General features: G+C 37.4%; 1 protein-coding gene across 3 annotated transcripts in view; it reads right to left on the bottom strand.

Annotated features, from left to right (window-relative positions):
- Positions 1-27226, bottom strand: part of TJP1 (tight junction protein 1) — a gene marked incomplete at its 5' end in the record, with an annotated part of 163460 nt that overhangs the window by 8320 nt on the left and 127914 nt on the right. For 2 of the 3 annotated variants that reach the window (XM_082005311.1, XM_082005312.1), the window contains 19 exons: positions 686-861; positions 6037-6261; positions 6760-6854; positions 7193-8092; positions 8841-9092; positions 9480-9833; positions 10998-11098; positions 11634-11844; positions 12847-12929; positions 13368-13463; positions 13643-13827; positions 14245-14464; positions 15106-15214; positions 15750-15900; positions 16735-16840; positions 19280-19416; positions 25644-25788; positions 26144-26312; positions 27065-27168. In XM_082005311.1, coding sequence (XP_081861437.1) covers positions 686-861; positions 6037-6261; positions 6760-6854; positions 7193-8092; positions 8841-9092; positions 9480-9833; positions 10998-11098; positions 11634-11844; positions 12847-12929; positions 13368-13463; positions 13643-13827; positions 14245-14464; positions 15106-15214; positions 15750-15900; positions 16735-16840; positions 19280-19416; positions 25644-25788; positions 26144-26312; positions 27065-27168 — 3819 coding nt within the window. Of the gene's footprint in view, positions 1-685; positions 862-1629; positions 1681-6036; positions 6262-6759; positions 6855-7192; positions 8093-8840; positions 9093-9479; positions 9834-10997; positions 11099-11633; positions 11845-12846; positions 12930-13367; positions 13464-13642; positions 13828-14244; positions 14465-15105; positions 15215-15749; positions 15901-16734; positions 16841-19279; positions 19417-25643; positions 25789-26143; positions 26313-27064; positions 27169-27226 lie in introns of all 3 variants that reach the window. The other variant, XM_082005310.1, reaches the window with a different exon arrangement.

The raw sequence follows: 27226 nt of genomic DNA, 5'->3' as shown, positions 1-27226 counted from the left end.
CAGAAATTTCTGGTCACATATGCTATGGCACAGGAATACATTTTAGTCAATTCTCAATCTACTGTATAAAATATAGTCAGCTTCACACTCTCAGATCATCTGTCCTCCTATTATATTTAGTATGTTCAGGCAATTTATCTAATGTTTCATTAAACAGATACGTTAGATACAACAGTACGGCCTTTCAATGAAAAGGTTAGATTAACTTATACCATGACAAAAAAAAAAAAAAGAAAACCAGTATTGAAATATTATCATGCAGTTCCAGAAATGGGAAAATCCAGTTAAACCGGGCAATCCTCTCAATGTGAAGTGAAAACAACTTTTGCTTCTATTTTTAGAAGCCTACAACTATTACTCATACCTAAAGAATTCTGGTCAAAAGCATAGAAAGGTACATTTTTCAAGAAATCGTAATTTTACTTCATCTTTGCTGACACCACTAAGTATGGAATAGACAGTTATAGTGATTATTAGCACCTGAAGTTATGGTTTCAACAGGATGATCAGGTAATTTCACAAGACTCCGTATCACCACAGTAAAAAGCTATTTTCACTAACAATTACTCCAAGTTTCAGTTAGAGAATAACATAGCTACCAGTGCAGAGGTGCTGGAGCAACCACACAAGCACCTGACAAGTGACACTCGTTACCACCAGACAGGTTAGCTTTCCAACTGCTCACCTTCAGAAAGCGCAGGCTTGTGATGTGGTGGGAGAGACAGGACAGGACTATTAATCGACTGAGGTTGTGTATACTGGACTGAAGGAGCAGGAGGAGGAGTTGTAACTTGAGGGACTGGCTCATAGCGTTTTTCACCAACAGACCTATCCATTGATTCAGTATCAGTTGGTTTCCCCCTGGTGGAAACAGAACAAGAAAACCAAACATTTGACTGTTCCATTTCCTCAGGGCTCTGAGCTCCTGCATTCACTGCTATTTTTTTCTTCTAAGATCACCTGATTTCCATCTCTTCCTATAAACATTAAAACACTATTTTCTTTAATATCCTGTCTCAAATATGAAAACATTTATTGATAAGCACAAGAGATTAAGACAACATCGAAACTTTAGAAGAAGATTAGTAACACAAACCATGGCAAACAAAAGGCAGATGACATTTCAGGTGTATTTGCATAATTGCCTACAAGATCTTAGTTTTTCAATTTCATTTTGGGTAACTTCAATGAAAAATTCTTCTTAAATTTAGCAGGTCTTCAAAATAAAAATATAAACCCTCTTTTTTTGGGGGTGGATGGGTTGTTTTAGAAAAGCATAATTAGCCAACAGGACAATAGATTCTAGTACAACTTTTCTAAATACACCTAGTATTTGAACAATGCCATCTTAATTAGAAATGTAATCAGCTTAAGCTTCACTAGCTTTATGTGCATGGTGTAAGTAACTTCAACATCTTATTTTTAAAGCGTTTTTCTTACACTAGAAATATTTCTCCAAACTTTTATTTCAGGAAATTACTGATTTGAAATACCTGTAATTTTGGACTACAATATGTCGCACTTACTTTCAGAACTTGTGTTTAAAATTTTAAGTGCACATAATGCCTGTGATGAAATATAACAGCAAGAGGACACCTGAAAACATCCTCACATCAACAACAGTCTTACCACTTGATGTTCCTTTTCAAGTAGTCATAGCTAGTGTAAGAGCCAAGAAATCTAGGTGATGGCAAAGCAAACAGCAATAGAAGAATGAAAGAAAATAGTCATTCTATCTTGAGCATATTATTTCTTCGCACTTGTTACGTTAGTCCAAGCAGCTCTCAGATGACAAGGTTGTTGAAACAGAGACACTATTAACAGTGATGTTTCTGGTAAGACCTTTACCAAAGGCGTACGTACAATGATCACTTACTATATTTAATAAGAGATTTTGTCAATGAATTAGGAGGTGGTCAAGATCTCAAATTGACAGACAGTGAAAGTACGAACGAGATTACGCTAAGCCATTTGTTACAACCTGTATAAGCAGAGTTATTCGAGATATTGAAAAAAATGAGCAAAATATAAATCCCATATTCTAACCATCTCACACTTACAGTCCGGTTTGCATTAATTTCTTCAGTCTTAACGTACACAGAATAATGATGGTTTTGTATTGCAGATCATGTACTGAGAGTACATTCATAGCAAATGTTTCTATAGCACTATGAACTCATCCAATAGCAGAGCCTACACTATAAAATGCTTCTGATTGCGTTCAACAATTCCTAAAAGGACCTCTTGGAACAACTGTTAATGAATACTACGAGGCAGAAAATCGTATACTGATGACTTACTCTTGATTTTTAACACTTACTTTGCTTGTATGTTGCAAGAAAATACATTTCACACTAGTACAGCTTTCCCTCATCCCTTCACTTTCTGTATGGTCATAAAAATTTAACAGGCAATAATTTTAGACACCAGTCTTACCGCTTCAGAGGAGTGTGTTATGAAACTAAGAAAAGGGCTGATCAACTTTTGAAAGTCTGCTTGATGGCCACAAGAACATGATGCTCAGCGAGCTGAACAGCATCTGTAATGAATGTACCTCTAAAATCAGTGTTGCAAAAAAAAGATCATTTTGCATCTGCTGTATAAAATCCCGTTCCCACTGGTTTTATATAAAGCCATTCATCCAACAACAGAAGTTATTACTGCACGCTAACTCTCCGTTGTCTTTATTCCAGGTGGGGAGTAGCTGCTTTCTCAGAAACCGCATACCTGAAATCACTGCTTCCCAGAGGGGCTACTAACCAGGGGAGGGCAGCACTGCAAAAGCCCACAAAAACAACCCTACACACTCCACACCTAATCGGCACAGCTTGCCAGCTTTCTGAGGAATTAAAAAAATAAGGAAGGGTAGTACATTTTAATGGAGGAAACAGAGGAGAGAGCTGTGACATCACAAACAACCAGCAGAAAGTAGTGCTTAATATAAAGCACAGTCTTCTGTCATATGCTCCCGACCAAGGGTCAGCCACATTGTTCAGAACCTGTATGCAAAGTGGTCCACAAGAAAATCACTTGCTTACAACTTGCGAGTGTATAAATAAGGTTTCTCTAATTATTCACATGCTGTTTTCTAAGCTGTTTCCCACTTCATTTTGGTTAGAAAACCACTACTTCCATTTGAAATGAAGCAGAAACGAACCGCTAGAATGAACCAGTGGCCAAGAGGTTATAAGCCTCAGTGTGCAATAGAAAACTTACCAAACAGCATTAGTTTAGTTCCCATTCAAAAAGCTCCAACTCCGGAACAGACACGTAAGAGCTCAGCTAGAGCAGTTTACGAAGTTAACACATGACACTGCTCCTTACTGCCTCCTCAAATGAGGCTGCAACTGATCACGCGAGTACTCTTAACCCTACTCGATAGAAAATCTAGATAAAGTTACCGCATTCTGCAGCATGTCAAGCTAATGCAGGAAACTGGACTGAAACAAGCGAGAACAAATCCACTAGTCAGCCACAGGGGTAGTAACCTCATAAATTGCTCCATCTGCATCCAGTGAAACACATTCATTTACAAATCCTACTATTTTCTCACATCAAGAGAAACTACCCCTTATTCTAAAGTCACTGACAACTGTGATCTGCACAAGGCAGACACAGCATTACGCATACAAAGCAGCTTTAGTAGTGGCGTAAGTTTCCTAAATGATGCAAATAAAACACCGCCAAGTTAGAAGAGTAAACATATTTGTAGACACCTAATGGGAAAAATACATACTTTCGCAATACTTACTCAGGGTCAAAGAACTTAACATAATTTAATGTTTAACATTAATATTTAAAACAAAGAGTTGTAGCTACTGCTCATGAATAAATAAAACCTGTCCTCTGTACCCAGAATGTGTTATATGGATTATGCAGGCACAAGAGATTGTATAATCAACAGTTCCTGTCTCCTTCAAATTTAGTCCTGTTTATTTACGAAGAGCTTGTTCACAGAATAGCAATTACCATGTAAGTTCACTGGAAAAAAGATTAATAATGAGCAAGTAACAGGGTACGAACCAGAAGCTAGCAAAAGGAGAGTCCTAAATACGAGTGCTTTCTCACAACAGCAATTGTGTTGTCTGTTTCCACGCAAGGACATTGCGGTATGCTTCTAGAAGCAGTACTGTCCCACTGAGTAGTGTTCTTGTTTCTCTCTTTCCACTTACTTCCACTAATATTTTAGTTTTTGTCTAGTTGCACTGGACTACCCAGGGTAAATTTTCTTTCCCATGTCTGTCCCTTCCTGTAAAGGTTTACGTTCTTTCACCAAGAAAAAACACAACACATTTTTGTCCCCTGAAATATGAAACTATCAGCCTTAAAAACAGTATTATCTTATTCCCCTGCGGCAGTAAAATATCACCTTCCCAGAAGTACAAGCCCTGAAGTTATACACTAACTCACAATCAAAACAAAACCAGAACTAAGCAGCCAAAGAATGGAAGTGTCATGGCAGACAGAAGCCATAGATAGAAATACGGAACAATCTCTCTCAATTATTAGCAGTTCTGCAGCAAAAACTCAATATTTGTGTGTATGTGTGACAACACTGCAGAGGATAACAAATGAACAACAAAAGCTTACAATGCTCTCCATCTTAAGCATTTTACAATCTTCACAGTTACTTGATGAAAGCTTACAATATTTCTCCCAAAGCACTAGTTGCATTTACAATGGCACCACAGTTCATGTCCACAGATCAAAATCTACGATCTATGGGAAACGTCATTTTTTGTATGGGGAAACGTAACTCTGAAAGCTACTACAATGCATTATGAGGCGAGCTGAAACTTTTTTTAGGTCTCTTCCTATGATGCCTAGAGAGCAGGATGGATAGGTTCCTATTTTTCCGTGAGAAGACACAGAGCAAGTGAAAACAAAGTATAAAGAACATCCTTGACTGAGAATCAGAACTGGTTACAGATTACTGTACACATTCCTTCCTTGGCATATAAAAAAGTAGTAGACTTCTTGATCAAGAAAAAAAATTAATCTTTTAAAATCCAATCAAGCTTTTGGAAAGATTCCAATATTCTCAGTTCACAGAGGGAGACACTGGAGATGACAGATAATATTATACAAGTAAGAACAGGATTCCCGAGTCCTACCTCAAATCCTTTAAGACAAGCACTGGAACACAGCATATCAAGTACATGAAAGACAGCTGGCACACATATTTAACACTGTAGAGTGAAATAATAAACTAGCTTGCTGAAGTTTTAAAGATCTCCTTTACATTAAGGTTGCCAGATTTCCGGATTGACCTGAATTGTCCAGATTTCAAGCAGGAATGCAACCAAAGCCTTCAAAAATACCCGATTTTCAGCCTGCATGCAACAAGCCAAGATAGCTTTTCACAGTAACAGCCACAAACATATTTACAGTTTGAATCAAAACAGATTTTGGAAATTTAGGTAACTGTAGAGAGACTTTTCACAAAGTTTGCATAAGCATCCTCCAAGATAGGCAGTTCTTGACCTGAGCTAAATCTGTGTATGAGCTTTCACACGCTTTCTGTATCAAAATGTTCCAAATCAAGGAAGCAGAACAATATAGGAAACAGATGTTTCCATCAACAGATTAAATTCTGGACCCAGCAATATTCCCTAAAGGCTCTGTTTCCTAATGTCAAACATGGCTAACATGTTCAAGCCTGTCCGCAGAATAAACGTATGCAGAACTGGAATAAACCAAAATCCTTGCTTTCAAAGATGTTTAAGCACTCAGTATTAGACAGATGAAGGAAATACTTTGTTATGTTATGTTCTGTTCGTAAGTGGTAAGCAAAAGTTGAAACACGTTGAAAGTCCTGAAACCTACAAAAACTATTCATTTCATTTACCACAATAAAAAGTTATCCGGTTACATGTTTCCAAACTAAACCTACATCTAAGCAGAGAAATTGACTTTGTGAATACAAGGTATTAGTTACCATGAACCCCTGGAATTCCATCGACAGCCAGAATTTCTGTTTTTGCCTTATACGCCTCCCTCCTTTTTCAAATTAAAAAAGAAATCCCCCAAACTTACTTAGAATAATTGGTGAAATTCAGCTGATTCTGTGAATGTATTGGTTTAGCGGGCTCAGAATGATGAGTGGCAGGAACCTGCGCAGATGGCTTATTTTCAAAACTCCTGCGATCGAAGTAGGAGAGCTGCTTTCGATAATACTCTTCATCTTCTTCAGGATCATAATGATTTGAACGCACAATATCTTCAGGTGGCTTCACTTGAGGTCTCTGTGGTTCCGGGGCCCTAACCAAGAATAGTAATACACAGTTGCCTTGCACAGTTGAACAAGCATAAACACCTGAATTAGGATTCTATTTTGTAACCTAGCTAGTAATAAAGCAACCAAAAATCTAACTCTTGTAATGGCACACCTTGCCTTTTTAACCTATACTGCATAGGAATTAGATGGCTGTGACGTAGCGTAAGGAAAGAAAACGCTTATTTCCCTTTTACCTTAATTTTTCCCTTTTGTTTTACTGTCTAATTATCTCAGTTAAACATAGAAAAAGGTAAGATGAAGATACTAGCCAAGTTTCTTCTTCAAAAATGCTGAAAAAACATATTGTGTCCTTCTCCCACTTCCCAGCAATCATGTCCATGAAAACTGACTTTACATCTTTTACTTTTGACACAGAAATCATATTGACACACTCTGCAGTTTCCAATTTGAACCACTAAGATGTGTTTTCTGAATATTCTAATCTCATATTGAAAACCAAATTTAATCAGTTGTGCATCTACCTGTAAGTTGTTTTGTCATGCTCATACTGGCTTTGAGAAGTCTGTTTTGGACCACTCACAGTTGTAAGTGTAGGCTTAGGTGCTAGTTCTGGAGGCTGTAAAGAAAAGCACAGCATATTCTCTTAGATTTTAACGTTTAGAAAAATAAGGCACTTCATGAGTAAGAAAACTAAGACTCTCTCCCACTTCCCTCAAGAGGAAAACCAGAATGAACACTAGTGAAAGATGAACTGGAACGAGTTTTCAGCATGGCAAGATCCCCTTCAGTGCTTTCACAAAAGTTTTCAGTTTCTGCTTTTAAGACATATGGCAGTTAGGTTGCTAAGAGGCTGTTCCACAAGCAGTAAAGCTTTCTTTCCAAGACGGTATTTTGCTTCTTGTAAAGTAGTCTCATTAGCAAAAAAGCAGGAATCAAAAAACTTAAATGACTTACCTTGACAGCTGACGTATCACTTGGGTCCTTCATTTTTTCCAAAGATGGTGATCTTCTCCTTTCAAATATCTTAACCCTACTTCGCACAGACTGTGGTTTCATGGCTGGATCTTCTTCTTCTTCTGCTAGAGATGGCGGTGTAGGCAGTGGTTTACTGTTAGAAGGCAAAACTTCTGGTTTGGTTTGTGATGAAGGGGGAGGAGGAAGAGAAACACCTGAAGTGCTATGAGAAGGCTCATATTGTCCAGCTTTAGCATTATAAGCTTGAGGAGGACCTTGTTCATAGCCCCTTAGATGTGGATCAAAGTACTGCTTCGGTTCAGGAGATCGAGATATGGCTGACTGGTATGGCTGAGCTTCCTGTTTGTATCTACCATGCGTGTCATATCCAACAGTATGTTGATCTTCATATCGCACTTGTGGTAAGCTGAAATTTTTGGGTGCATGCTCATAGCGAGGTCTGCTATCATAGCTCATTGGAGGGGGTTCCTCAAAACGAGGTTGTGCTGGATAGTAGCTGCGTTCTGTGCTCTCTTCTATATTTTGTCTAGAATCAATATCCCTAGGAGGCTGGTTTTCATAAGCTGTTCTTGTTTGATTGTAGGGCTGTTTTTCATCATAATATGCCCAGTGCTCCTCATAGTGAGGCACACGGTCATCATAATGTAGGCGAGGGTCATAACCACGAGAAAACTGATCTACATAGTTTGTAGAATCATACCTATACGTTGACTGTTCATAGTCCCTACTCGGTTGTTTTTCTGCATACTGAGTCTGGGATTCATAGACCAAATTTGGGTCTCTCTCCTGTCTCTGTACTGGGTGGTTAATTGCTGACTGTTTTAAGACATAGCTTTGTCTGGACACTTCTTCATTAATATATGGATCCTTTCGGTATACCTGTTAAAGAGAGTGGCATACTTTTCAGTTAAAAGGAAGAGTAACTGCAGCTGCATTTGAAATGTAATATTTTGAGGAAACCTAAGTTTGAAATATTGCCTTTAGTTTTGTTTAAAAGCAGAATAATTTGATGCAGTTGTTTACAATCACAGGAAGCTTCCAGTCCTATTTTTGAGCAAAACACATCAGGAGATTAAAAGGGAAAGACAAAGGTAATAGTCTCATCTTTGGGGTTTGGTGTTGGGAGGCACACACACTTCTTTGCGGGGGTGGAAAGAGTGAAAGTAAATGAATTCCCATATTTAAGTTAGTTTTAGCATTGCTGAGAAAGTATATAAAAATCACCCAACAAACTGGATTAATCTTCATGATCAAGGATTTGGCATGATTTAAAGTACACAAAGATCTAGTGTCATTTTAGGGAAATAACAGATTTTTCTCAAGGACTCATTAACAAACAGCAGAACATTGACAAAGGAAAAACAGTGACACAAAGTAAAATCAAAACACAGAATGCAGCCCTTTTAAAAAAAGTCATCTTTTGAGAAGTGAAAAGTATATAGCTTGAAGCCATGCACACAAAACCTTAGATGATGCTTAGCAATTCAGATGCACTGTTTTTTGTAACCTGCATGATCTCTTATAGTAAAATAATCAGAAGGAATTCTCCAAATAAGGGCAAAACAAAAAGATCATGTGGTAGCTTGACGTATAGCAGGAAATCAGCGCAACAATGTGGCACAGGTACCTTTGCTGGATCTATATGCGGCGATAAGGATGATGGCTCTTGATCTCTTAGGACTATATGAGCTCCCTCAGTATTTGATGTTCTTAAGGGGCCCGCTTGTGGTTGGTAAGAGTTGTAAGGAGCAGCAGTAGGCTCCTCCAGTCTGACATTAGTTAGGTTTACATTAGCATTTACTGCAGAAGTTGATGAGGTTGCAGGGTTTGATTCAGGCGACGGGGAAAGGTAAGGGACTGCAGGTGAGGCTTCTGCTTTCTGTGAAGTGTTTAAAATATTTTAAATATACCACTACTGAATCACTGTATGACTTTTTGATTTATATTACAATAATTTAAATGATGCTTTGATCAATGCAGCTAGATGTAGAATGAAATGTACTGAAAGTCTCATGCACTAGCACCTCCAGAAATTCATTATGTTGAAGATAAAAAAAGCAAAACATTTAATCATTGAATTATTAAAAGTAGAATGTTACTTCAATCCCCCTCCTGTCAGAATGAGTCACTAAAACAGGTAGGGCAAGCTAATTCTATAATTCATTATAACATATTATACTTGCTGCTGACAGGTTCTTCTATGCACTCACAATACTGGTAAGCAGACCAGATGTATAGTGGTCAGTGCATAAAATTACTTTCTTACCGGCTGAGAAGTAGTGGTTTTAAATCCTGAAGAATCTATTCTGAGATTCGGCTGTGGCTGAGTTTGAGATGCATAAGTAGGGTAAGTTTGAGTTTCATGATGCATTCCAGAAGAATCCTCTCTAACAGGCTCAGAAGAACGTGTAATAGCAGATTCGGGAGGAGTCCCAACCTCATCATTCAGAGTTTCATCCAGTTCTTGATCAGTATAAGCACCCCCTTCTGTATCTGTGTCTTCATAATCAGATGTGTGTCTACTGTCTGTGCTGTACATAGAATATTCACTACCAGGAGCTGAGAGGTAAGACAGGCGGTCATCGTGTAAATCAAGGTCATCACTTGTAGCACCATCTGCCTGTGTCAAACAAAATTGGAGTACACATTTATTGAAATAGCTTTTATAGAATGCACTTTTTCTTACAATGTAAAGCTAGGAAATTTTTTTGTGAATAATGAAGAACTGAACAAATGGAATGCATCTATCTTGTTCTGAACGGCAATAGAAAGTCCGGTTGTTAAAAATCAGTTCTATCCAAATCCAGCAGCACAGCAACAGTATGAGAATTCAGCAGTTCTGAATAGGAAGAAAAATCAGGTTTCAATCGTTGAAGACGTTAAGCTTACACCTAAAAGCCTTTTCTGCAGGTTAGCTTTCTGAATCATTTATTAAGGGGTCAGATGACTGTCAGTGTAAGGGAGGGACTAGCGCACACTGTGTGTCCACAGAAATCAAAGTGTTTGAAAAAATACAAAGCTGCACTTTAAAGTGATATTATGATATTGGAATCATTAACCTGAAGGTAGATATAAGGAGGTGAAAGCAGCTCAATCTGAACAGAAATAGACAATCCAAATATTAAGAAACAGGCAGCAATAGATGATTAATCATTTGTTTCCTTGTAGCCAGCACTTCAAACAGCATTAACTCTTCAACAGGATGGGTCTAATGTGAATAGTGTAACATGCAACTTGAGTTTTAGTGGGGAACACAGAACACTAACTTGTGGTTTTGTATCTCTGTTCTCACAGCTGAGAGAACACAGTTCTCCGGAAGGTCAGAAACACGAATATGCCACTTGCTTTTATATGAACAAAAAAATAATACTTCATCATCAGGCAAACCCAGCCCCTAATATCAATGCAGCAGAACACCCAGACATTCTTTCATGAAAAAGCATCCAATCTCCACAAAGTCTTCAAAGCAAAAATACATCCTCCAGTTAAGTGGCAATGAGCAAATGCTCTCACTTAACTACACTGCTGCGTGCATGACAACTGTATAGCACTCATTAACAGACTAACTGCACTAATACAGTGACACATCAGTTTTGTGCAGCTCACAGCACCATGAGGCATTACTGCTTTAGATCTTCAAATGATGGTTAAAATGAGGAGGAAAAAAGGAAAACAAACTTCATTCCACAAGTATCTGCCCATACCTGTAACACCAGTAAGAATGAAAGAACAAATAACCTCTCAAACGGTTTTGTCATTTCTCCCCAAACATATTATTTCTTACCTTTCCTTCTGAAACCCACACTAGTTGGTTCTGTTGTTGCTGAATTGCTTCCTTCAGAGCTCCATACCATCCTTCATTCATTGAATTCAAGTTAATGGTAGCTAGAAGTACAGCAGGTTAGTTTGACTTATGATTTCTGCAGAACTATGAGAAGGATCTAGATCACCACTAATAAAAGCAATATAAACTGGAATGTTAAAACTATGAGATTTAAATAGTAATTTAAATATTACTAATCAAAGCAACCTTAAGGCCTGCTATGATTTGGGACATATTATCCCATAGGAAATACTGAGTTAACAGTAGCTAGAAAAAGTGAGGCTTCCGTTTAGCCAGACTAAAAAAGTTACAGCATCATCTTATTTATTAAAATATTTAATTTTGGCTGATGATCCTGCAAAGTCACCAGATCTATCAGAAATGTCATTTTGATGTTTCAGATCACTTCACATTTGTTCAGTCATGTATAAACAATACACAAATCAATGAACTATTGGTTATTGAACAGAGGAGCCTGAGTAAGTCAAAAACTGCTTGACTTGACCCATTTGCAGAAAAGTGTGGATGAGGAAGTTACTCTCATCTCAGCTCCCCCTTCCTCTCAGAAATACTAATCCAGTATATCTAATTACTTACTTGTAAAGAGATGGTGATTATTTTTGCGTAGCTTGTGAGCTCTTTCATAAAGCTTTCTGGCACTTTTTCGTGATTCTGGGCACAACCTCATTCTCATAGTCTTTACACCCTGCTTCGAATCAGGATTTAGGAACACTACAATAGGATACCACTGGGCATAATTCAGACGGTCCACTGCATTAGGAGTGACATCTAATAAAGCATGTTTGTCCTGTTGTGATAAAAAGGACAGAGGTAAAATAGTGAATCACTTCTATACTAGATTTTTTTTCCAAGCATCCTCCACAAATTTAGTTTTTATTACCTTCACAGAATTCATTGTTTCAAATCATTGATTTAAATTCTTTTCCTGTTTGCATAATAGAAACCAACCAATTCCAATAGGAGGCTATGTATGCATATACATTCTGAACTGTAGGACTGGCTGCGTAACTATGAGCTTTTCAATATTTAAGTCCCTATTTAAAAAAGACCTCCTTAACGTAAGCAGGCAGTAAACTAAGTATTCTGCTAATAGGAAAAAAGGAAAGATCGAAACACAAGACCTAGTCTTATTACACACCTCCATCTTCCTTGCAAAAAAAGAAAAAAAAAATAATTCTGAATGCAAGAATTTGGCCAGCTTTCATACAGTGCAAGATTTATCTCAAGCACACAGCATGCAGTATCCCCACTTTGCTGCTAGGATAGCTTCCCCCCCACTGCCACCTGGGCATCCAAAAGGCTTGCAGTTTATTTTTAAGCTGAGGAATAGAGCCTCGTATCATGAATTAATATCAGAAGTTTTAAGGATATTAAGGAAGTGAGATTGAAGGACCCTTTCACCTAGTCTTTGCACAAAAAAAGATGTCACTTGTAAATTGAGGTGGGGGAAGGCTAATGACTCCATAAATAAAGTAGCAAACTAGCTGTAGTGTCACACCATGGCTTTAACTGAGAGAGGAATCAGCTTAAGACAGCCTGAACAGAGAGGGGACAACACTCCCTGGAACAATGCCTAGAATTACTTCTAGACTGCAGTTATTAATATGGAGAATGAAAAGGATGGGTTTTTTGTTGGTTGTTTTTTTCTTTTTAAGTAACCAATAGAAAGGTGAGAACGTTATTTTTAAAAGCAAATACACTCAATTATTCTTCTACACCCAACACTTTACTTAATTATACCAGTTTTACTTTTCTTGTGTTAGAAGTACAGTGACAATAAAAGACTTACTCTATCGATTATCTGTTTTATAGTGTGAAGACGAATAATGCCAGAACTACGTTGGTCAGTACCAGCATCTCTTGGTTCACTTTCTGGTAAAGAGGACACAGTAAAAATCTGTTGTAAGTTTACAATATACTCTACATTACCTCATTAAGATAAAACAAACCATTTCATAGCTCGAATTGTCAATTCAGATTGAAGACACTCCTCCCGCTTCAAAATAATACATGAAAATCTACCCACCAATTTGGCCATAAAAATCACTACCTTTTCACAAAAGCACTTAGAAATAAGATAATTCGGTACTGAATTAAAATGGAATCTGAGAAGCCTATAACTAGAACTAATATTGCTTTCACCCTCAGAGAATTATCAGTGAACAGTGGAAGAACTTACCTTTAGTCTGTTCCTTTACATTGTCAACATCTTGTTAAACATGTTAACAGCTAAAGTAATGATGTAGTTAACTTTCTATTGCTTGATTGTTTCTATTTTGTAACTGCAGAAAAATCTGATCTCACACTTACTTGCAATTTGAAAGATATCTGGTTCTTCTCTAGCAAGTTTCTCCCGTGCAACATCAGCTATTGGACCAAAAATGGTTACAGGTCTGAGAAACCCAGCTAGAATTGGAGGAGGGAGAGGGTGGGGAAGAAGGAGGGGAAAGAAAAATAAAAAAAAAAAAGAGAAGAATAAAAGTATATTGATTGCTTAAAAAAAAATGCACAGGCTTAATATATAGGCTAATACAAAGCAAACCACACAAACCTGTTAACCTGTAACAGTAAGAATAAAGCCGTACCTTCCCGAAGAACAACTCTTTCATAGGCAGGAAACTTTGTCTGAACAGGCTGGGCAGAAAGATCTTCTCTGCTTTTTCGGAGATTTCTTTTTGAGCTACGCAAACCTCGGAATCTCCAAAAATCCGCTCGATCTCCTCCTGCTGTCTTTGGAAGTGTGTACTGTACACTAGCTAGTTGCTCAGCTCTAAGATGACAACAAATCCCAACCAGTTATCAAGGAAGTCAGCTTCTGAAGTAATGCCTGACTAGTAGTCTTATACTTCCAAAAAACACCACCACCTGCTGAATTAAGCTTTTGCTGTTTCTGTATTAGAAAGTACAAGATTGAACTACTGAAGCTAGTATCACATTTCTAAAGCTTTATATAGCCTTGTCTCTTGTATTGAAAAGAAAGTTTTAAGTCTTTTTTGAGGACTGTACAAGAGTCAAAAGCAAATCCATAGATCAGATACTTAACTTCAATTTAACGCTTTGTCACATTGTTTGACTGAACAAGTTCTATAAAGTAGCATCTTGCAGACAAGTCCAATCATTCATTATACAGATGCAGAATTTAAAATTACAGTTTTAAAACAGCAATTTAAGTATTTTAAGATCGTACCTGTTTTTGTTAGGTATGATACCTCTTTCAACTTCCTTATGATTCTTGCCAATTCGAATTGCCAGCCATGAACCCAGTTTGCCATTGTACAAAGTGTCCACCACCCGGAACACTTCACCTTTGTTGAAACTTAGTCCGTAAGGAGATTCCTTTTCATACTCAAAATGAGTTCTGATATAGAAAGAATCCCCTACATCAGACTCAACAATGCGACGATAAACTGAAAAAAGAAACCCCCAAAAAGAGTTATGTAAGTTCAGGTAATGTCCTAGTGCTCACAAGAATTACTCAAAGCAGTTCCTCATCTTAGTTCTCCTTGTTTTAAATATACAATATTACTTCAACAAGCCTTAATGTCTCAGAGCTGCTCTATCTGAAGCAGCATTAACTATTAATAGCAAACTCTACCAAGGTAAGTTCAACTTTCATCATCAAAAATTTTGTGCTAGGGCAAGCTTAATTCAGTTCCCATAGAAGGAATGAATCTTACTGGGGAAGACGTTTGTGTGTGCACGCACATCAGTGTAAACACTCATTTTCAACAGCGTAAGTGCAACAGGCTCTCCAGCTCCCCGCAACGTTTAATGCCAATACTTCTGTCAGATGCTAGGGGTTATTTTTGGTAGGTTTTTTGTTTGGGGTTTGTTTGCGGTTGTTTTGCTTTGGGGTGTGTGGGGTGTGTATACTCCTACAATATCCATCTCTAGCCCATTCGTAGTAGTAACATATCCTAAAGTCAAAAGAACTTAAGTCTTCATAAGGTGACGATTTTATGCAGGTCAGAAGTTAGTCATCATTCGCTATGCTTTTTATGTTGTTCCAAGCAGTCTACTACATTGCTCCCGATATACAAATATTTACCATCTTTTTTCTTCTGTGCCAAAATTGTTACTTCTTCGCCTTTAGGAAGATCAAGCAAAAAAAGGACAGCTTCTTCTCTGATGATATTTGTGAAGTCTACATTATTTACCTGGTATCAATGAATTAATCAGTTTGATTTAGTGTATGACATAACACAGATTTAACTATACAATCGGAAATCTAAATCAACTTAATGCTAAGCATTTTTTTTATTCAGTTTCATACATACACACCAAGTGTATTTATCTCGAGATGTCGCCTGTACCTCTAAATAGTCATACTTTTATTTTTTGATAAATGCATAGCTTCTAGAATAATAGGTACCGGTTCATTTTATATTCTTTAAATCAGTATTATGGAGCACCTATAAACATCAGTAACATACAGAGCCCCCTGACAATTTAGTGACCCAACAGTTAAAAAAACCAAACAACTTTATCAACTGAATGAGTCTGAGAAATTGGATGTAAAACTTACTAACTTTCCTAGGAACAGGATAGTAACAGGAGATTTTGCTGCTAATAAGTGCATACAGAAAAACTGTATGAACTACAAAAAAACTGCATGAACTACATTCAACATTACAGACGGAAAACTTACTTTGGTACAGCAAAACATTTGCACTGCTATTGTTTTTGACATACCCTGAGAATCTGGTCCCCTTCCTCTAATCCTTCTTTTGCTGCAGGGCTGTCTTCCAGAACACCAGCTACAAATATACCAACATCATTGCCACCTGCTAGTCGCAAGCCCACGCTATCTCCTTTTCTGAATTTTACCAGTTTCATGCTTGGCCTAGAGATTTAGAGAATATTCCACTTAGAGGTGTAATAATATAAAATATCCCGGTAAATTTGAGACTGAACACATTGCAAAGAACTAATTTCCTTATCATTTCAATTAGAAGACATTATTAACTATTAGCTGCTCATCTACTGCAGCATTGCAAGACACTCATTAGCAGCACTTCAAAAAAATCTGTATTTACTTGTTTAGCAGCATTTGTTTGTCTTACACTCATACATTGAATTAAGTGAGGCACTGACACTCTCTTCCAATAATGTTCCTCCTTTTAAAGAGCTGTGCTGGTATATAGACCTATTTTGGCTCTAAAGAGATTAAGATGAGTTTGAGACAAAACCAAGCTAAAAAAACACTCTCATGTACACTAATGTCCATAAAGGAGATCCCTGTTGAAGTAGACTCATTGCCGTGTCGTGATTTCACACATTTCTGCAGCGACCTTTATTCACTGCTCTCCAATTATTATGAAAGGAAAAGAATATGCTGCAGCATCTCTCCTCTCTCTGGAGATGGGGTCAGGGCAGGAGGGCGGGGGTGCCCAGGTAGAGATAATCACTGAAAATTCTTTCCACCAGTTGATCATTGTAACTGCTCATTTCCACAGAAAATTCATAGACTTAAAAAATGGTGTATTACACAATGTAGGGGCCAACAAGGCTCAGGAATAAACCTAAAGTTTTCATCCTAATATTTCTGAGCAGAAGTATCAGGGCAGCATATTGGACATCACATCAGACCATTTATACAAGTTATTCATCCCCTTAGATAAAAGCTTGGTTGGCTCCAGGACCAGGCAGGTTTGAATAAAGTTTAGAGTTACATTACCGAAGCATTCCATCTTCATGGGTTGAATTGGGTAAAGGACCATCAGATGGACTGACTGGTAAATCCACATCTGGCTGACCTCCTTGTGCATACACTGGCTTTGGTTCTATTAAAATATCAAAATATCAAGTGTCCATTTGGTAATTTAAAGACAAGAAACAAAAAGCTTAACTTTTAATTAAGAGCTTAATGACATCTTCAGTAGCCTTCCTCCACTCCACTTAAATCCACTTAAACCCACCTGAAAGTGAAATATTAGAAACTTAAAACAGAAGACATGCTCATCGTGCCATTCAAAGCAGCGTGATTACTGGCCTAATCATTACCTCAATAAAAAAAAAAAATCCCCAAACTTCCTTTGTATTTCATTAAATACTCTGGAAAAAACCGTACCATAAGACTACAAGAACTAGAAAGCTTCATGCTTGCAATACCACTTTCAACCCTGCTGTTTCTCACCTCGATTTATCTGACATAACTGGCTCATCTTCCACTGGCTCTCTTCCTTCAAGAATTTGATTTTTGAAATTAAAATACCATAAACACTTAAACTACTGCTGTATGCCTTTCAGTGCTTAACTTCGGTCCAGTTGTGGTTCTTCAAGATAAGCACTTACTGTAACTTTGCTACATTGATCTTCTGGAGTCACGGGGAAGTAAATTGCAACTGCAGACTTCCTTCAGTAATGAACACTAATAAGGCCGCCTTCTCTGCTACATGGTTGGTCATGTTAGAATAATCTGTACTTAAGGCTCATCTCTGCACACTTGAAAAAAGTTGATTTCAAACCAGGCTGGCTTCGAACTAGTTTAATATCCCAGATCTTCCCAACAACTGTGCTGTCCTCCTTTCAAATCACTGAACAGACTAGTTTGAAATTAGAAATTTCAGACAACAATTTGGTAACAATGCCTTTTCTAATGTGACTTGTCATTACCATATAGTAACATATCATTTTCCTTTAACTCTAATGACCCTTTCCTAGCCTTACCCTCTGAACAAATACTCTCCTTCCATCATCCTTTGACACGATCAACCATGACAGTTGCCTTGCCCTTAGTCCAAGCAGCAAACTATCACAGAATCTGCCAACTACTTTTCTAAGCACATTTTCATTACAGTCTTTGAAAGAAAGATCCTCATTTCCCTAGAGCTTTCTGTAATGCTGTATAAAGGATTATGCCCTTTATCGCGCCTTTTCATCTCAGACTACGTATTATGGCAAGTTAATTATATCTGCAGGTACAATTTTAAATATTATCTTTATTTACCATCCTTCATGTCCTCTCATCCAAAGGAAGTATTTCCATGTGCGTCTTCTCATTCACCCAAGAACAGAACATTTCTTCTTCCCTACTAACCAACACGATGCCCACAGTACTTATTATTTGCTTGCCAGTCCCTCAAAGCAATTACTAGCACATTACTTCGTATTAAGAACCATCTCGAGGGTCTCCTATTCTAGCTGGCTTTGTATTATGCCAATTATTAATCTTCAATTTCTTATAGAAATACAGAATTCATCTTTCTAATCTAAACTACCACATCTTTTTTCTACCTTGGCAAATATAAACTTTGCATCACTGGCAAAAGGTCAGCTCCTATGATAATCTTTTTAATAATGGCTGCTGCATCAGAAAACCTCCTGTCCTCATCATCAAGATCTTTCAGAATCTATCAACATCAGAACTCCTCCAATTCTTCACTGTGCTACTGAATACTACATGCAGAAGTGTCATGGCTCATCCCTTAAATCTTCAATATTTTCAAGCTTGAATGTGCTTTTTCTCATTCTACCCAGCCTTTCAAGAACAGCTCCTCTTTCTCCACTTACGGTTTCACTGAAGCACCTCCTTCTGTAAACAAAAATCTTGTAAGTCAACCTGCCCAGAACAGTGTCCTCCCATCGTATCATCTTATGTTTTCCCTTTTTAACACCAACTGGCTTTTATCTGCTGCCATTTACCTTATCCTTCCCCACTGGAAGAAAGGAATGAGATTTTCTTCTGGTTTTATTAGTTGTACTGCACTTGTTAAAATGCCTTCTTGGTCCTTGACTGTAGTTAGTAAGTGCTACAGTAACAAAGCATTTCAGAGTGTTTTGAGTTGTGTCTTGGGAACAGTAGTTCTAAACACACTTAACTACATCTTGGTTTAAAATACAGTCTGCTACAATAACCCATAAGAACCAGTCTACTGCTTGACTCAGAAAAGAAATCAGAGGTTTTTATCTTGCTTGAGAAATCAGGACAAAACTCCTTACAACCATCACCTATAAACACAGCTCTGAACACTGAAGTTTGACCCCTATATAATGAGCAGACCCCACAGCTTCAGTTTACAGGATGAAAGCTATAAAACTAAGTAATACATATAACTATAAATGGAGTTATGGTTACAAAGACTGTTCATATTCAGAAATAATTAGGACTTAGTCTGTTTTAAGACTTTTGAAATCATTCCACAAATACGCAATGGCATAAAGTCTTTACTGGTCATCCATTGCAAACAACATGCATAATTAATATATTTTAATGCTTTTACCTGGGAGTGGTGGAGTTTGTTTTTCAGATCTTTCGACTGCCACCTCTTCCATGGTTTTAGAAATGTCATCTGCATTCTTTACAGGTGTAGAGACAACTCCTGGTTTATTTATTCTCTCATCTTCTCTGCTTCGAAGACTGTATTAGAAAAAAAGATTCCACTGTGCATGTAGAATTGTTTCTATGACCTTGGTCTACAAAGACTAAAGAATAAATCCTTTCACTCACAAAGTTCACGTTTGGTGGGTAAGGAAGTACCAAATACTATTTAACAAGGTTTTGTTCTTAGACTATCACATTATTAATTATTTTTATCATGTCTAAATCTCAGCATTTTGCCCCTAACTTCATATTAATAAAGAACTTGTCTAGATATGGCTATTTAGAAAGAGGAAGGACACGGTGAAATAGACTGTTCTGCCTCAACCACAGAAGTCATACACATGTGTTGTATATTGAAAGGTATATAAGAAATTGAGAAGCAAAGGGAAGAAAGGGAGAAGACCAGTTACAATGGTCCTTTTCTCAAGTCCTCCCTGTAGAGATTATGAACTTCTGGACTCAATTCTCAGGCTTTGCTATGATCAAGCTAATTTATCTGCTCCTTTGTGTGGCAGCTGCCCTGCAACACAAGTGCTGCTGGGGTGGCTCTTGGTAGGGCCTCGCAGAGATGAAAGGTAGAACACAAATACGCCCCTGACTTCTCAGTCTTCAGAGAGGATGAGGCCTTCAATCCACAGCTATTACAAGACACGAGTGCTTCTCATACACTCAGTCTTCCATGTATTTTAGTAAAAAGACAGCTCGCTGCTTCTTATGCATTTCCTATAAGTGCTTACAGTGTAAAAGAAAGCCACATATGACAAGTTAAAAAAAACCAAGATTTCTCTTGTTCTTTAAGTGATGAGAGCAACTGAAGCTCAAAAGAACATAATGTCTATTCCTTTAGCTCAAAAGATCAGGTATGTCTGTACAGAGGTACAGCTTTGAGCTGTACCACAGCAGAACTGAACAGAACATACGCTCTATGTTGAAATGTTAACTGTTACACCGCTATCTGTTGAATAGTACACAATTTAATAGGGTCAGAGCAGATGAACATTAATAATCAGCTGCAAAACCAAAAGTAGATCAATATACCAAAGAGACAGTCTTAATTGCAGAGCATGTACACTTTCAAAGTACAGGAGATGTTCAAAATAGCTATTCAATTCTTGAGACCTGGCAAATAAACAAGGATATAAAAAGTATTTGAGACAAGACAGACACAAATCACAGCTTTCATATAAATATCAGACTTAATTGCCACGGAGGGGAAAAAAAGGTAGAAGTAGGTACAAGTCAATCTCTTCTCATAAAAGAGAGATGTTTAGGGGAGGGGGCGAGGGTAGAGAAGTTTTTCACTCCCAACAGCTAGATGGTGCTACTGGGCAATAATGCGCATCACTTCCCATGAAGTACAGATCTATCAAAAAAACATCCATTACACAGCATAAAGACTTGTTTATTTTAGTGAGAATCGATACCTCAAGAGTTAAAAGAATAACTTCGGGAAACAGATCCCATGAAATCTACTCATCCAAGATGTGTGAGAAGGAAAAAAAGAAACGGTAGACATCTAAATACAAGCAGAATGTGCTTTCCTGAAGCAACGTGAAGTTTGAAACTTCGGAAACAAAGCTTAGCTATTCAGCCAAGACATACTAAGACTTTTCAGTAGTTTTTTCTGCTGGTTTTAAAACTGTGTGCCTGAAGACAGCTAAAAAACAGAATACAGAGAAATACTGCAATCATCAACCATCTGGGAAGACACGGGCACCCTTGCATTGTAAACAACCACCTTGCTATATCATTGGTAAAAACAAGTACAGCAGCCTAATTTTTAAAATCCTTATTTGTGCCTTTTTTTATTCAGATAAACTCTGGACGCCCCGGAAAAGGGGTTTATTAAAACCATGCTAAAACCATCACGTCTAGCAAAATGAAAAGTAAGCATTATCCTGCTTTGTTCCCAAGGTTCACAGATAAAAATTTTCTTATTCCTCTTTCAGATTTCCAGCATATTTTCATTTGTATGTAAAAAAGCTTGTGTATTTTAGTTCCAGCACTAGACTAAAATATGACTGGATTCCTCATTCCCTTGAAAATAGCTCCTAGCTTGCTAAAAATAGATACATGCATTTAGCTGTTTAAATGCATACCAGGAGTCTTATAAATGAAAGAAGTCCTGTAGTAGTGTAAGATACAACTCCCCTCCCCATACAAAGATTTTTTTTGGGTCATGAGCATTAGTTTATGAGGTATTACAGTGAATTTCCCCATGAACCCTCTCTACCTGTTTCTAGGCATCTCCTAACACTTGACAGAAGCATTATTCCAAAACAGTATTAACCCTTTTTTAAATAATAAATATTTTGGCCTTTAAAAATAAGGCAAAAAATACTGCAGTTACTACACGAGGACAAAGTTCATTTTACATTTTCTCTCCACATGGTCCAAAACCACTGTAATTTTATGCTGCTTTTAAATCTGCATATATTAAAAAAACATACATATGGAAGAAAACAGCTCTTAGGAACAGTAACTAACAGACACTGAGAGCGTAGCTCAAAATAGAATCAAGTAAATATCTGAAGCTATATGCTTCTAGACTGGGCTACTGCTATGTACATAGGCAAATGCACCCCGCCAACTGAAATGACTGCAAAAGGTCAGTTCCACTCTACGTAAGACAAGGTGTAAGTGGGAAAAGGGCAATAGAAACATGGTTGTGATACAACAAAATGGAAAAATCGGAACAGCAGGAGAGTAGAATTTTTCTTGATTTTGCTTAAATTGTCCAGTAAGCACTGAATATTTCACGCTGCAAGATGATACAGGAAACAACTTGGTGCTGTCACTGGTTCTAGGTGATAGAAACTTTTTAAGAACCAACATCTGCACTTCCCAAAAGACAGAAGTGTTGTTCACTGTGCGCACTGTGACATTATTGTGTAACATCTGCACTGTGTCAGGGCTCCCTTTACCCTACCTCCCCGCCTTGTTTTTTTTAGTATACCTAACCTTCAGTCAAAAAACGCAGTCAGCTACAAACTAGTGCCATCAACTGTGGCTATTACTTCAGAACAAAAAAAGATTGTCTGCAATACAGAGTTAGAATGTTTGCCTGCATACAAAGAGTTTTAAAAAAAATATGAACATGCAGGCTCTTTTCAAATGCATTTTTAGCACATGTCAAACTGTTTAGCATGAGAAGACCATAAGAACCAAGAGGCATCTTCCTAAGTACGTTCAAAATAGGATTAGTTTTTTTGTCCTATATTCCAGTTTTTCAACTTGTTTTGAAAATGGACAGAACAACAAATCTCTCATGCTATCTATAAATTGACAACTGTATTACAAAAGTCGTCATGCTTCTAGAAACAATGATGACCTCTAGAGGGATTTCTTCAAGCTACCGCATCTTTCTTGCTGAAGCTGAAGTGTTAAAACGTATCAGAAAACACTTCTGCCATTCCTACCATTCCAGTACCCAGGTGAGGAAGGCAGCATAGGAGAGAGAGTTCCCAAGTGAGAGTTCTTCCAATTGGTAAAGGGCAGCCAGAGATGTAATTTGGCAGGCTTGCCAGCACCTGGCTGTAAATGCCACATTTTAGGACAGGTCACAACAAAAGCTTATCTAGATCAGCTTGTTACTGCCAGCAGTAAGACCAAATAGGTAAGAAAGAGTATATGTAATATTACTCCTCAAGTACTCTCCAACTTAGGGTACAGAGATCTCTTTTGCTCATTCTAACTTTTTAAGTACAGCTCCCAACAGATTATACACAGTTGCCTTACATCATGTGACATTCTATATTTAAGATGCATTTTTTTCTCTGCCTAAACAGTTGTTATTCTGCATACCTTTAAAATTATATGCATCTTTTAAAACTATAGTTAACTTTTAAAACATGATCTGCTCAGAGAGTTCCTCCTTGAAGCCAGGACATATTTATACCTTCCATTTCACTTAGTACCTAATGCAGTATCAGCTGGCTATAAATTTTCCAAGTCTCCAGGGCTATGAGTATTTTAACTGTATCTGGACATTTGTAAGATTCATTCTCTGGATTCTTTTCAAGACTGACTATAGATAATTTGCAATCCTCCACAAGTGGAAAAAATATACAAGCATAATTAATCCTTATTATTAGTAAATTACAAAGAACATAATCTAGAATCTGAGTTTTAGGAAGACTGTTCAAGAGACAACTGTGAATTTCTTCTGGACTAAAGAACTACAACTGCTATTTAATGCTTTGAGAGAATGCTCAAATAGCAATTGTTATGGAAATTCTACATCCAGGAAAACTGCAGGCATACTGGTGTACATACCAGTATGGAATACTGAAAGATGGGACAACACTGAAGACCCTGCCAGACTCCAGAGCAATACTGAAGCAAGTCTGTTGGCTGATTTCTGCACTCCAGTGCATACCTGAAAGTGCCAGTCTGTAGTTAAGCGTGTATGAAAGGACTAAGAGGATTCCTCTGGACTTTCTCTTCTCATTAACATACAAATGCTTGGCAGAACAGGGTCTAAATAAAAACTCATTATCTTCAATACATTTTTTTAATGTCCTCCTTAAGCTCAGTTTGAGGACTTCTTCCTCAGCTTGTTCTCAAGCTTTTTTTTCCCCCTCCAGATTTTTCACCAGATTTTACAAAATGAAGCAGTTGCAACTAATTTGACCTTACAGCAGACTTGAACTTGCACAAATAACCACTAGAAAGAGAAGTTGCTTTTAGCATGTTTTTCTCTATGTGGCTCAGGGCCCAGATTTTCTGATCTTGAAAGGGACATGTCCAACAGGAAGTCAATCCATGCCAAAGTAGCTCTTGTTCATAAAGTAGATATAGCGGATGCATTCGGAGCTGAGATAAGTTCAAAGTTCCTTCTCAGGAAGGATTTAATTCTTCTGACAGTATAGTCCATAGGGAGGAAGCGACCATCTACCTAAACCACTGTAATAGGACAGGAAAGCACTAACACTAGGCTAAGTCAGTCATAGCTTCAGTTTTGATGGGATTTTTGCCCCCATTCCCTCCACAAGCCCTTTTCACACTGCATTAGAAATGCATGTCAAGAAATAAAGGTTTTAAATCTGACCGACCTCACAACCTCCACACTCAAATCCCTGCATCTGGGACCCTGCTTTGAAGTTTTTTCCAGTAATATGGGATTCCTATTTGAAAACAGACTTGCATGCCTTGTGATCCCTCCAAAGAACCTACATGGAAGAGAAGCAAAAATGTCTGTAATTTATAACCTCAACTAGGTGTACACACGGGTAAGATCTGTCTTGCAGTTTTATTAAGTCTTAAAAGACTCTAAAAACCTTGAAGGTGTGTTACTTTCCCCTTGGGCAAAGTGTTACTAATAACCCATCAGGCATATCTTAGTTTTACAGAACAGCCAGCTGCAATTTGTTTTTCCAGAGTTTTTGACAGCGTCTAAAAGTCTTCAAATACAGGCTCTGAATTTGGAATTTCCAACAGATCAATTCTAACTTTTGCTCCATCATCTATAAGCACTCAGAAGGTAAAGTTCTCTTATAACTGCTTAGCAGAATCCAAACTCCAACATTGAAACTCTATTTCAATAAATTAACACGTCCATTTATAACAAACTGGAAATGTGAAACAGGAGAGATTTATGTTAAAGACTGAAGTTTCCCAAGGCAGAAGAAAGAATTCCAAACCATATAACAGATAAATTTTAGATGAATTCAGAGAGAATTAGACTTGCCTACTTCAGAATTATCATCAATGTCTTACTGTTAAGTTCAAATATTAAAAAGTACATTCCAAAAGCTGTATCTGCTGTGCAATACACCTTATTTTGTAGGAATTAAATTATTCAGAAACATAAAATAACTTTTAAAGAAGGCTAGAGAAAAAAATAGAAAGCCTGTGCCTAAATGAAACAAGATTTCAACGAGTTTACCCAGACTGAACATTCAGTAGGAACTGCACTACTAGTCATCTCAAATATCCTTGCAGCTAACTGCTTTCTAAAACCAAAATACAATTGCATATGCTTCAGTAACATCTATCACTATCAAACTGACATTGTCATTCATACAACCACGCTCTAAGATTACATTTTATAAAAGGGTAACACTGAAGTTAAAGGTTCAATTTGTCCTGAAGTCTAAGAAAATGTGGATCATTATCAGCTGCATCTCATGAGAGAAAGAACGCCATGCTACTGCTACCATAGTTCTGCATCACATTTGTCACACGGTATAAATCCAAGCACTCCTACAACTTATATGTCACATTAAATAGTTGATTTAAAAATAATACAATGCTGCCATCACCTGCCGTTGCTGGGCTGCTGTGGAGAATGTCTGGAATGGTCTGAAGGCTCTGACCTCTGGTCAGGAGATCGTGAACGACTGCGGCGGGGCCTGTCATGTGATCGGTTGGAATGATCTGATGCCAGCGACTGAATTTCTGAAATGTCTGTTAAATAAAAGTTGTTTTTTCATGAAATGACTGTAGTTAAAATGGTGGTGTGACTTGCTCAAATGAAATTAAGCTTTTGCAAAGAATTTTTATGAAGATGTTAAATCTATGTTTATTATTTCAAAACAACTAAACTTAATATTCCTGAAAGAACAACTGCAGGAATAGGAGCCATATCTTTTTCTCCATTGTTTTTGAAGGTGTGGATTTCAAATCACGTTCAAACAAGAATTTACCCACATGGCCATCTTACTTGTAACTCTTCTCCTCCCCACCCTCTCATCCCAGGTATTTCACGTCTTCACAACACAGGGAATCCTTCTCTCCCTTTGGAAATCAAGTTTATACTCACCATCTCTTTCTGAAGCATTAGCAGAATGAATACTGTCGGAAAGATCAGGGACATTCAACAGTGTAGCTCGTTCATCTCGCTGAACAACCATCTTCAACTTGCCTTTTGACCTTTCTATTAGTGTTTTTGCATCTGCTAAGGACATATTTTCCGTCACTGTGCCATTTATCTGGAAGAGAGTAAGAAAAGAGTCGATATAGACTTACTGGGAAAAAAAACAAAACAATGAATCTCCTGTAAAGGTAGCAGTTTTCTGTCTGATGATATTTAGAAATAGCTAGAGATATTTATCAAATTACCAAGGAAGACTATGGGGCTCATCCAAACTATAACATAAAATAGAAAATTATTTTAATCTTTCAAAGACAAAGCCTCTACCACTAATACAAAACTTCAAAAATATTAGTTATGTCTTTTGAACAAGCACTGCTATGCTCAGCAGAGTAAGGAGTGGTATGTTTTTCTGCACCAACACATTTATAAGAGTATCTTGAAATAAAAATTGCTAGTATGAATTAAAAATCCCTGGGTATATTGATTTCTACAAAAATAAAAATTTAATCTGAAGGCAAGTTCCAGTGTTGCTCAATAGCACAATTCCACAACATTATACTGTATAACTAAGCACGCAGGGCAAAAGTCTCATACCACCCCAAGTGTTTTTTATTATGCATTTACAGCAGGCACTATTTGTCTGAATAAGGCCTGGGGAATAATACCAAAAAACCTACGAAGTCATTATAATTTTCCTTTCCGTAGAGAGGCTCAGTTATACTTAACGTTACTGATCTTTGAATTAATTTAATAAAAAGAGATACATCTACTACTAACAAAAATCATGCTATTAAGTGATAGCCAATTCAAAGAGCAGATATATCAATGAGCTCTGCCTTGGAACAAACACCACACCATTTACTGTACCTTCAGTACGACATCTCCTTCCTGAATATTGCCATCTCTTGCTGCCAGGCTATCCTGTGATATTTCTTTCACAAATATGTGGCTTGCCAACCGTAGACCATACTCTTTATATAACAGCAATAAAAGAAAAGAGAAAATTGGTGAAGCTACAGTAAAAAAAAG

Source organism: Phaethon aethereus (genome assembly GCF_964289735.1).
Source record: "Phaethon aethereus genome assembly, chromosome: 12".
Taxonomy (NCBI): Eukaryota; Metazoa; Chordata; class Aves; order Phaethontiformes; family Phaethontidae; genus Phaethon; species Phaethon aethereus.
Note: the sequence above shows the minus strand (reverse complement) of the source record. Positions and strands in the feature narration are given on the sequence as shown.